The sequence below is a fragment of the Cyprinus carpio genome, chromosome B18 (assembly GCF_018340385.1).
Source record: "Cyprinus carpio isolate SPL01 chromosome B18, ASM1834038v1, whole genome shotgun sequence".
Lineage (NCBI taxonomy): Eukaryota > Metazoa > Chordata > Actinopteri > Cypriniformes > Cyprinidae > Cyprinus > Cyprinus carpio.
In genome coordinates, this window is record NC_056614.1 from 19,627,169 (window position 1) to 19,639,896 (window position 12,728).

General features: G+C 35.2%; 1 protein-coding gene across 2 annotated transcripts in view; it reads left to right on the top strand.

Moving 5' to 3' along the window:
• Window positions 1-10,395, top strand: part of btbd11b (BTB (POZ) domain containing 11b) — a 59,164-nt gene extending 48,769 nt beyond the window's left edge. Inside the window, exons 6-17 of one of the 2 annotated variants that reach the window (XM_042744250.1) lie at window positions 1,195-1,284; window positions 2,897-2,998; window positions 3,309-3,402; window positions 3,513-3,648; window positions 3,746-3,966; window positions 4,959-5,137; window positions 6,151-6,256; window positions 7,507-7,609; window positions 7,802-7,883; window positions 8,047-8,115; window positions 8,971-9,084; window positions 9,182-10,395. In XM_042744250.1, the coding sequence (XP_042600184.1) occupies window positions 1,195-1,284; window positions 2,897-2,998; window positions 3,309-3,402; window positions 3,513-3,648; window positions 3,746-3,966; window positions 4,959-5,137; window positions 6,151-6,256; window positions 7,507-7,609; window positions 7,802-7,883; window positions 8,047-8,115; window positions 8,971-9,084; window positions 9,182-9,391 (1,506 nt within the window). In that variant the 3' untranslated portion in view covers window positions 9,392-10,395. The remainder of the gene's footprint in view (window positions 1-1,194; window positions 1,285-2,896; window positions 2,999-3,308; window positions 3,403-3,512; window positions 3,649-3,745; window positions 3,967-4,958; window positions 5,138-6,150; window positions 6,257-7,506; window positions 7,610-7,801; window positions 7,884-8,046; window positions 8,116-8,970; window positions 9,085-9,181) is intronic. The other variant, XM_042744251.1, reaches the window with a different exon arrangement.
• Window positions 10,396-12,728: the final 2,333 nt, after the last annotated feature.

Genomic DNA, 12,728 nt, shown 5'->3' on the forward strand with positions numbered 1-12,728 from the left:
TTTATTCTTAAATTTATAATTATTTTGTAGTTTTTTTTTAGGAATAAAGAGCAATTTGAACATATATCAAAATAGAGAACAGTTAATTTAAACTGTAATAATATTTCACAGTATTACTGTTTTTAGCATATTTTTGATTAAATTAATTCAGCTTGTTTAAATAATGTAAATGTAAATGTAAACATTTCAACACTAAAGCTTTGAATGGAAAAGGAAGCTGCATATTTTCATGTATAAAACATTTATAATGTGGAAGAAAAATGGTAAGCATAATATTATATATCTTTGCAAATATTTTTTACTTGTACTTTTACTGAGATGAATTACATTTGAGAATTGTTTTCTTTTACAAATGTGTGCTTTGAATAGAATAAAATAATCACATTTCATCTAAATTGAATTCATATAATTGTCTAGCAGAATTGAATAAAACTGTGAATGTGAACGTGCAAAAAAAAAGTTCAGTTTCTTTAATACCTTAAGTTTACATGTTAACTTTGACAGCCCTAAACAAACTTTTTTCTCAATAAATAAATAAATAGTTTCCTGGGGCTTTGAAAACCTGTGGTTAGTCATTTTGCACTGGTTTTGGCCTGGTTTTGTAACCTAAAAGTTGCAGGTTCAGCCCCTAGAAGTGGTTTGTTCTTGAAGTCCCTTCCTAGTACAAATGCAGATGCAACTCCAGGTGCAAAAAATTATTAAACGTCACTTTATATAGATAAATGCAGACTAAAGTTGATAGGTTGCTGCTGACTATAAATGCTTGCACACATTGCCATATTTTCCATTTATGGAAGCCCAGAAGGAAACAAACAGATTTGCACAGCAGGTTTCCCTCAAGATTCACAAGTGTTTAACGGTTGACCGTATTAATCAGAGCACACACCAGTGCGCTTTCCATCACTGATTGCTTTGCTCCGTTATTGACCTCAGGGAGTGGAAACATTTGCCATTACCATTGTTTCTTAGCTAACTCACTTGTTATCTGGTTTTCTATCTCTTGATTTGAGTAACGTTATGGTTTTCCAGGAGACTGGTTCCTATCAACACAAGAAAACTGCTTGAATTTTGTCTGCATAAATATTTAAATGCAATGCTGCATATTGTCAAGTTGCATTCCCTCGTTACTCCACAGTCAGAAGATATGTCTGGCGTATGCTCAGTGTAACTTGTTTTTTTGTGTGTGTTTTGCAGGGCATGACCCCTCTGATGTATGCATGTGTTCGCGGTGACGAAGCCATGGTTCAGATGCTGCTAGACGCAGGAGCCGACATCAACAGTGAGGTTTGTGACTACATCTCTGCTGTGTTCTTATGTACACATTCTGTACACCCATCCTCCCCGTCGTGTTTCATGTGTAGTGTTTGTGTTTATGTGTTGTAGTATGACAGGAGAAAACTCAGACTGCTTTGCTTGCCCATGAGGGACTTGTCTGGGTAGATTTCCTCTGTGTTTGTTGGAAGTCACTGTCACTAGGTGCTGTTCTGCCAAACTCGGCCCTAGAAGCTAGCGAAGACAGATTTCTCACTAATATACACGCTCACTATTTGTCGCTATTTCCAGCTTGATAAAACACGTCTCAAAGAGATATCACCGCAAGTCACAGTTTCAGTCACTTGTAGCGGGGAAATAATATTGTTTACAACTGTGTGTCATAAAAATGTGAAAAGTTCATTCAAGTTTGCTATGAATCAGGTGTTATTTTCTCTCTCACAAAATATATGCCAGAATATAAGGCTACATATTAGGTTAACCTTCAGTTTTTTAACTTTAGAATATAAATAAATTTGAGTAGAAATTGATTTTTTTTTTTTTATAAACTTTTTTTATTGAAGGTTGCCAGTTAAAACCCCAGAAGTGTTTTGTTATTATGTTAACCTTCAGTTTGCTAAATGCAAGGTATTTGGTGCTGGTGTTAATATAAATAAGAGTAGAAATAACAGAAATAAAAATACTTAATTTAAATAAATAAATATATACACTAATTCACACAAATTATATTATCAGCATAATAATTTTAGTTATATATTGAATAGAAAAGCTAATGTATTTTTTTTATTTTTGTAATGAATGAATTGAAGATAATATTAAAATGTATTTTAGAAGGTCTTTTAAAATAATTTTGTGGTATTTTCTTTGATATTTCTGAAAGTTGAAACATTTCTTATTATACTCAAAAAACATTTTATGCCTATTTTTAAGATTTACACAATTTAATTAATAGTAAACTTCAATCAAATTGAATAGAATAATCCTTATGTATATTAATAGAATAATTGATTAAGGATTGTTTAATTGTTCAATTAAAATGCATAAGGATTATTCAGTTTGATGGAACTGTACTACACTCTTAAAATAAAGGTGCTTCACGATGCCATAGAATAACTTTTTTTTTGTCTAAATGGTTCAATAAAGAACCTTTAACATCTGAAGAATCTTCCTGTTTCACAAAAGGTTCTTTGTGGCGAAAGAAGGTTCTTCAGATTATTAAAAGTTAAGAAAGAGATGGTGTATCTTTAAAGAACCTTTGTCTGAATGATTCTTTGTGGAACCAAAAATGGTTCTTCTATCACTGTGAAGAACCTTTAAAGCACCTTTAATTTTAAGAGTGTATTAATTAAATAAATTGTGTACTTCTTAAAAATAGGTATATATTTTGGAGGGGTTGGGTGGGGGTATTGACAATATAGAAAAATATTAATTGAATAAAATTTCATTGAATAAAAGTAATATACTGTACAGGCAATTCCAATAAAGAGGTAAAAAGGCCAAAGTTCCTCTCCTATCTCCATATTTTCAGCTGAGCGCAGCGTCTCTGTACTTTTCCCAGGACAGTTTTACAAAGGTCTCCATCTCTCTGATTTGTGCCCTGCTCTGTCCCCTGTACCTCCCGTAGGTGCCAAACACAGTGCAAAAGTACCCCTCAGTCTTCCCAGAGACCCGGCAGGCCACGCCTCTCACCTTCGCCGTACTTCACCAGCACATCCCCGTGGTGCAGGTAGTTACCTCTCTCTCCCACCCGATCTTTCGACAAGATTTTAAGCCAAACAACTGAGTCAGACTAAAATTCCTTTAGTGTATGCATCAGTTTTCTCCTGAAAGCCTTGTCTGCATGAATTGAGGTTCTCATTTTGTCATGAGGTCATACAGCCATTATGATTCATTGTGTGTTTGCTTATTTCATTGTCATTGTCTCTAATTCCTCAAATTAATCTTAGCAAGAATTGCTTTCATTAGCTAATTCACTACAGCTGGAGTTCTCCATAATGGAAAACCTAATCTCTTCTCTCTCCTTCCTTTTATCTCAGTTGCTTCTGGACGCTGGAGCTAATGTGGAGGGCTCTCTGCAGGACGGGATGGAGAACTACACTGAGACGCCTTTGCAGTTAGTTGCTGCTGCAGGTAAGAAAGCTCACACTGCATACCGGACAACAGTGCCACTTCCTTCTCGAATTACTGAATTATAAGCCAGCGTGACCACAAGAGAGGACTCAGCAGTTTGTGTGCTGTAGGGAACTTTGAGCTGGTCAGTCTGCTTTTGGAGAGAGGAGCAGACCCCATGGTTGGGACCATGTACCGCAACGGCATCTCTACCGCACCTCAAGGGGACATGAACTCCTACAGCCTGGCCGCAGCGCATGGACACAGGTAACACACACACATGCATTAGTCAAATACACACACACAGGCTCGTAATTTATTAATAAAACTGCAAAATCGTATCATCCTCATCCGCGTGCTGCAGGAACGTGTTCTGCAAGCTTCTGTCGCAGTCGGAAAAGGGGAAGGCAGATGTTCTGTCTCTACAGGAGATCTTGGCTGAGGGATCAGAGATGGAAGAGAGGAATTCTCTGAAGATGGAAGCAACCCGCACAGGGAAGGCCAAACTCAAAGCTCTGAGAGAGGCGATGTATCACAGCTCTGAACATGGCTATGTCGACATTACATTGGACATCAGAAGTCTAGGTCAGTACTGATACTGTATCTACAATAATATAATAATCATATCACAATGAATTTGCATAACATTAAGTTACTTACTGTAAGTATAGCTTGATGTAATGAATGGTTTGTTGAATAGAGATGTGCTGTGGAAAATTTGATATGGCTTACAATAAAACAGAAACTTGCATGGAACTGTTATATATGCTATATATACATCTGCACTTGACCTTTTAAAACACTAGAACTCTCTATCCTATTTCTATTCTATCTACTATCTACTTGTTTAAATATATAATAAAAATAACTTAATCCTCTAATACTAGCTCTATCTATTCTCTTTTATGAATTATAAATGTGTGTGTGTATATATATATATATATATATATATATATATATATATATGTATGTGTATGTATATGTATATGTATATATATGTATGCTTTTATTAAGCAAGGGTGCATTAAATTGACCAAAATTATATATGTAAAATATTATATATTAAATATTATATTATACAATTTTAAATAAAGTATTTTCAAATAAATTATGTTTTTAAATTTCCTGTTCATCATAAATGCTGTTTTTTAACTTTCTATACATCAGAAAAATCAAGGCTTCAACAAAAATATTAAGCAGCACAACTTTTTCCAGCATCAGTTTTATAAGAAATGTTCCTTTTGCATTTTGAAGGATCATGTGACACTGAAGACTGGAGTAATACTTGCTGAAAATTCAGCTTTGCCATCACAGAATTAAATTACATTTCAAAATATATTAAAATACAAAACAGTTTCTTTTTATTATAATTACGTTTCTCAGTATTTCTGATTTGCTGTATTTTTGATTGAATGCATAAAGCCTTGGTAAGAATAGGAGATTCTTTCAAAACCATTTTTAGAAATCTTGCCGACGCAAAACTTTTGAATGGTAGTGTATACCATTGTGAAAATATTAAAGGTGACTTACATCACTGATCACATAACATTCCTACTTGTTGTTTTTGTGTATATCAGGGGTGCCCTGGACGCTGCACACCTGGCTGGAGTCCCTGCGAACCTGTTTCCTGCAGCACCGGCGCCCGCTGATCCAGGGTCTGCTGAAAGAGTTCAGCTCTATTGAAGAGGAGGAGTACACAGAGGAACTCATAACACACGGCCTCCCACTCATGTTCCAAATCCTGCGTGCCAGCAAGGTGAACAAAAACACATGCTAAACTCACTTGCACCAACACAGAGTGCAAATTTCCACAATTGACATCATATGCTTTCTCTGGAATCAAACCTCTGATCTTGGTCTTGCTAGTTAAGCTTGCCTGAGACACATGATCATACCCATCAAGTAATTTCCTATGGTTACCTCTTTTAGAATCCTTAGAGTCCAGAACCCTGGGAAACATATTGCTTCTGTAGAACAGGAAGTGAAGGCAGAAAATTGCATAATTTGAATTGGGCATTCTGTTGACGTCCTCCCACAGCATTATGTAATAGTGAGCTTTGCTTTGAAACCTAGGTTGCTAGAAAGAATCCTTAGACTCTGACCATTACATCTGCTTTACAAATCCATACCTACTCCCTCTATAGCAGATCAGACAGTACAGGAAGTAAAGATAAACATGGATTTCCTTCTATTGGGGCTACAGTAGGTGTATGTGTGAGTGTGTCTGTCAAGGTTGATCTATGGTGGAGTCAAGGAACCTTACTCTGAGCCCTGCAGGGATGACTGACAGTTTCCGCTCCCTGCTCAACCTTCACAAGTAATGTGTGTCTGCTTGTTAGTACAAAGAGAGAGAGACCAAGAGACAGAACGGTAGAGAGAGCGGGAGAGATAGGAAATAGCGGTACTATGCTGACAGCAGGTGATTTGTAGAGGCAGAGGCAGGCCGGGCAAGAGAAATGTCAAGTTGATGAGGAAACTCTAACAATCTTTCAGAGAAGCTGATCGTTCAAACTGCAGAAGGAGCGATCTGACAGGGATTTAAGAGTTTTACTCCTGTCGCCTTCGTAACAAAGTACTGATCCCAAAAACACCATGCATTGATACTTCTCAAGAATGGATGGTGCAGTTTTGCTATGCAAGCTCACACATAAACATAACCTTCACACAACTCAGGCACTGTAACACCCCTAAGGCAAGTCAAAATGTGTTGTTTTGTATTAGGGTTTGATGAGAGGGGTCTTATCTGTTACTCTTTCTCATGGTTTGCAGAATGAAGTGATTAGTCAGCAGCTGGCCATGATATTTACTCAGTGCTACGGACCGTATCCGATCCCCAAACTTACAGAGATCAAGAGGAAACAGACGTCAAGACTGGGTGGTTACGTACAGACATACATAGTTATTTCTTGAATTTATTTATGGATGGGTCAGTTAGGTATTTCTTAGTCTGTCTTAATTAATGAATTATTTATTGGATGGGATGGTTGGTTGTTTCTTTTATTTGTAGGCAATGAGCTGACTGCTCAACATTCAAATATATGACTAGTGCTTGCCGTAGCAGTTGCAGCTTGCTTCAGAAACCCTCCACCTTCCCCAGCTCCACCTGTATAGATGTGCTACGAGGTATTTCATGTATGCTATATGGGAGTTATTTCATGTATGTTATATTTGCAGCAGCAATATTTCTTACATGCTCACAGCAGCATGTTGTGGATGTATTGGCAGTAGCAAGTCTTGGTACTTGCTCAGCAGCAGCAGCAGCAGCAGCAGCGTAGCAGATCTATTCCACCAAGACAAAATACATGAACATTGTCATGTACATTACCATGCGAAATCCTCAGAGAGTTGTCATGACAGAAATCAGGTTGCGCTGTGCTCTCTGTAAAACACAAACAACTGCAAGCTTTTCATGACCAACAGAAAGTGACATTTTGAATTGAACTGAGCACACTTTCTGTTAATGAAATGTCAAGTGAAAAATGTCATTTGTGGGTGGTTCTGCCATTAAACAATATTTTAAATGCAGGTTGAAGAGATAGTTTAGTCAAAAATGAGAATTCTGTCATTATGTACTCACCCTCGTGTCACTCAGATCGGTATGACTGTTTTCTTTTGTGGAACACAAAAAATTCTGAAGAGTGCACAGCAATTAAGACCAGTTTGTCAAATTAAATTCCATCTTTATAAAAACTTAATTCAGTGTTGTTATGGTTAATTCAAACTAAATTAAGAAACATTTACAGTAACTGAAATAAAGCTAAAATAAATCGAGGTGAACCCATTGACTTCAGTTCGATTTACAAACAGATCATTGAAACCAGTTTTATGAATTGGATTTGTCTTTTAAAATAAACTCTCATGCATATTCCAAATAGATCTAGGTTGGCTGTAAAAATTTTCATTGAACAAAGACAAAAATTTCAGTCTGTTTCTCAATATGATAAGTATGATTTGTTTTGACCTCATACGGATTTGGAACAATATGAGAGTAAAGTAAATATGACAGAATTTTCATTTTAGGATAAACCTTTGGAGTTCTGTTGGCAGTGACTGTGGTATGCTGCTGATTTCCATGGTTTCCACTGTTGCAACTAATGAAATGCATCTGTGATACGTTTATGTCAGATCCTCATTTTCTAAACAACAAGGAGATGTCAGATGTGACCTTCCTGGTGGAAGGAAAGCCATTCTACGCTCACAAAGTTTTGCTCTTCACAGCCTCCAACAGGTCAGTTGGTGCACTGCATCCACCTGAAAAAAGAAACCCTGTATAATTACAGTACATACAGTGACAGTGTGCCTTGTGTGCTTTTGTTCTTTTGATTACAATACCTTATTAATAACATATATATGAGGCCCAAGAACAGTTTATCTCTTTAAGGAGTATTATTATTGTTTTAAGTTTTCTTTCTTGTACCCAGTTCAAATTACTTCTGGCAAACAGACCAGCTGCTGAGAACACCTGTATTGAAATCAGCCATGTCAAATACAATGTATTTCAGGTACAGTCTGACTGCTTCACTAATGCTCTGCGAAGATGCGAGTGTGTCTTGCTATTTTTATGCTGCTTTTATTGAGAGGGAAAGGAGAGCTCATCATTTTTATATTGTGGTCTATTGAGTGTCTGACTTATGCATGAAACATTATATTTTGCGTTTCATATAGCTGGTGATGCAGTATTTGTACTGTGGTGGAACTGATTCACTTCACATCAGAAACACTGAGGTTATGGATGTAAGTACTAATAACTCTGTTTCAGTCCTTATGTTATGCAATCTAGCATATTTGTTTTAAAGGGATTTTACAGTATAAAGCAGTCAAACTGATTCTTATAGAGGTTACTATTATTTCATCCACAAATTAATAAAGTCCATAAGCCTCACTATGTAATAATTTCTATTTTACTACTTAAAGTATTTTATTTGTTTTATACATTTAGTAGTTTCTTACAAAAAAAAAAAGTAATAGATGTTTAAAAATTTGTTGATGTTTTTTTTTTTTTTAAAATTTTTTGCTCATCAACGCTGCATTTATTTGAAAAGAAATACAGAAAAAAACTATTATATTGTAAAATATTATTACAATTTAAAATAACTGTTTTCTATTTTAATATATTTTAAAATTCAATTTATTCTTGTGTTGGCAAAGCTGAATTTTCACCAGACATTACTCACTCAATCTTTCAGAAATCAGGGAGGATAATTTCTTCAGTATTCTAAAGTTAAAAATAACTGTTTTTATTTGAAATATATTGTTACATGTCTTGACTTACTGTCACTTTTAATCAGTTTAATGCATGAATGAAAGTATTAAATAAATAAATAAATAATAAAGCACTAAAATAAAAAAAAAACTAAGTACACAAATAAAACAGTACAAGATTGTATATACTGTACATATATATATATATGGTTGAAGGTTTTATATAATATATATATATATATATATATATATATATATATAAGTACACAAATAAAACAGTACAAGATTGTATATACTGTACTACCTTTGAATCTTATATACAGTATTAGGCTTATTTGACTTTTATTCCTTTTGGTCAAAAAGTGTCTCTGCTCTGCTCTCTTCCAGCTCCTCTCTGCATCTAAGTTCTTCCAGCTGGAGGCTTTACAGAGACACTGTGAGATCATCTGCGTCAAGAACATCAACACTGAAACTTGTGTGGAGATCTACAACCATGCTAAAGTAACATACAATTGAACATGTTCTCAGATTTAATTTTCCATGCATATGAAACATTCTTTACATTCTCAGTACGTTCTTTCCTCTCCTACTCTCTTAGTTCCTAGAGACACCTGAGCTGTCGACCTACATCGAGGGCTACTTTCTGAAGAACATGGCAGTTCTCATAGAGCTTGAGCCATTTAAACAGTTGCTCTATAACAACCCAGTGGAGAACTGCTGCCCCGACGTGTTGCGTGATCTGGAGAAGACGCTGGCCACGCGCATTCGCTCCATTCATCTGTCCTCTTCGAAGGGATCCGTCGTCTAAAACTGCCTCTAGACCTCTTCAAAGCATGCTGAGATCCCAACACGTGCACTTCCTCCAGGACTCTAGCAGTTGCGGTGTAAATGTATTCATTCAGTGGCAGTAGCAATGCACTCGTAGTTCTCCATCTAGGACTGTGGTCAGACTTGATCTGTGCTTTAGGTAACAGCCATAAAGGAAACAATGCCATTTTACATTTTGTCTCCAAATTGAATAACACCTGTGACAGATAATGGTTTTCTTAGATGCAGTACCTCTACTAACCTTGGAATATTGCAATTCCAGTAACTCATTTTGAAGCAGTATGAGCAGCAAATGTGACGTGACCCAAAAAAAGTAGCACTGTTGAGATCGCTACAGCAAGCAGGTCATGCTTTTTTGGTACACCATGGCTTAGGGGTACAAGGAGTTAGTCCTCTGGAATAGAAAACAACTCGATCATTGTCAGCACTGATTATAGATGTTACTAAATATGCTTCCTAGATTTGTATTTTTGAGCATTGAGATGATGCTTCTTAACAGTTGTACAGATATTGCTCTTGTTATCAGTAACCATATGTTTAAAATGTGGGCAGAGAATGTGGCTGCCAGTGTAAATACTGATGGAAATCTCTCATATGGAGTACTTTGATCTCCAGCTGTAAGTAGATGTATATAAGATGTCATCATCTTTAGACTTCCATCGAGAACTCACAATAATGTATTATAGAAGTGTTCTTGAAGTCTTGTTAACTGTTGTAAATGTAGATGAGCATGTAAGTATTTTCATGCTTGGGTTTTGTTGCTGTCGTCATGTCTTGCATTGACTTTACACTCTTCTGTGTGTGTGCGGGGGTCTGTTTTTTGTCTGGGAAAATGAACTATTATCAGCATGGACTGTGAATCCCCTGACCGAAATGACTGATTCAGAATGTGCTTGCAATATGTTCTGATGTGCTGTGTCTCTAATGACATTTGTGTCACTTGATGACTAAATCAGTGTTCTTTATAAAGATTACTACAAAATACTCATGCTTCTCGTCATTTTTCATAGTCTGGGTTTTTTAATAAGCTGGAGGTCCATCATTTTTGTTTGCTTGTATTGCAGAACCCAGGTTTTCCCAACTCCGATTTTACAGTACATTTACAGACATCAAGTGGCGACCCAAACCACAACTGTTTATTGCATAAAATAGGCTGAATAGAAAAATGGACAGTTTTGGATTCTAAATGAATATTTAATTGCGATGGTTTAATACTCTAAGCAATCAATAAAATGGATGTAACCATTAAAATTAAATAAGCCTAATTATTTGATATTTTTATAGATATGATCATTAAAATAAAAATATAAAATGTCAAGTAGTAAATCATTTTCTCCTACATTTTTAAAGTTAATGACCCTATTTACTGCTACTGTCATTTCTTAAATTAGTAAAAAATTATAATTTGATTTCTTAAATAAAGACATGAGATAAAATGTCAGAAATGTTCTATTAATGTTTGAAATGTAATAAGCCTGTTTATTTTTTTATTATAATTTGGTAAATTAATAAAGATGTGATCATTTAATATATTAAATTAACAAGCATAAAATGTCAAAAATATAAAGCATTTTCTTTCATTGAAATTTATTAAGCTTATTTATTTTATTAATAAATGAACATTTATTAAAATTAATATAATGCATTTCCTCATATACCTTTTGAAATATAATAAATGATTTATTTTGTTATTCTAAATTAAATTATGATACAATATATCCAACATATTAAACATTTTGTTCTATGCGTTTTAAAATTTAAAACGCCAATTATTATGTTATTTTACCTATGACTAAAGGCTGGTTGCATTTTATTACTTTATATTTTCCCCTCTGCTGTCCACAGTCAGAGTAGACCTGTGACCCACAGACACAACTTGCCAGCTGAGAACCATTGAGCTTAATAACTTGTAATGCTGCTTGCTGAATTTTAATGCTGTTTGTTAGCTGATTCAGCAGCTCTGAGATTTCTTTTGCTTTCTGAGAAAACTTTTTTGTAACTTTGGAGTGCAACTTAGCTCTCAAGTTGTTTGTACTGTGTTAAAGAAGACTTAATCTCAGCAAACCAGACAATGTTTACAGGCACAACAGATGCGAAAGAGGGAGAGGGGCAGGGGAGGAGGGAAGCATGAAGGGTTGCAATGAAAAAGCCAGGGATATATGAGTCAGAAAAGTGAAAAGAAAGGAAAGAAACAAGAGAAGCATTGTCCTTTTATGTGGGAAGTAGTTGCCCATTGGTGAAGCGTCTGGACTCAAAGTTTGCAGGCTACTATATCTAGAGGTTAAATGATTAATCTAGCCCTAGATTTTAAATGATTTATAAGACCGTATTTACCTCAAAGAGGGCATTTTTCATGTTCTACACCATGTTCTCGATTTAAGTCAAATACCTTGAATAGAATGTTCTAATATAGACTACATCAAATGTTAAATAACAAACAAAAAAACAAAATAATCAATTGCTTTGCGAAATAACTGTTTCAAAACGATTGCCAACTGCAAGCTGAAGACTGGTTAAAACTCTTTTAATGCATCAAAGGAACAATAATAGTGTCGTTCTACAAATAGCTGCACAAGAGTTTCCAATGTAGGTAATCTGCAAAATATTATATTGTTTAACATGTCATTAAATGCCAGATAATATGTAGTCTTTAGTTTTAGATGTTCTAAAGTGCCTAACCCTTGCTATCTACCAACAAATTTGTAAAAGAGATTTTTTTAATTAGGTTTTTTAGATTCTTGTTTTAGTTAATCGAACTTTCCCGTCAATGACTTCGAGTCGGTTCTTAGAAAGCAAACATCACTAAGGTCTGACACGTGATCAGCTGACTCCGCAGTCTGGACGCGAACTGTGGCAAACGATTCAGCCCGATTTAGTTCAACCGGTTCACTGAAAAGAACCGGTTCAAAATGGCGATTGAGTGAGTAATTTTCTACTTATCATGTGATATTATAGTCAGCGCCTATGACAGTAATTGTCACTCTGTATACATTAAAGAACTTTTATTAGGCAACTGACGACCGAAATCTTCATCTCATGTGAGTGTACTTGGTTTATATATATAAATAATAAAGTGCAATTCATAGACTGTGAAGGGAATAAGAGTGAAACTTTTTATATGTGTGCTACTTTCAGCATCCAGTGGGCTACCAGATTTTTTTTTTTTTTTTTTTTTTTATAAAGCAACATTTATTGACCTTTATATTATGTCTTTAAATGCATATCCCTAAATCCCACAATGAATGTTTTTATCAGGATAGCCAAAACTATAACAGCTGTTTGACAACCTCCTTTATTAAAGGACTGCTGGGCATTTA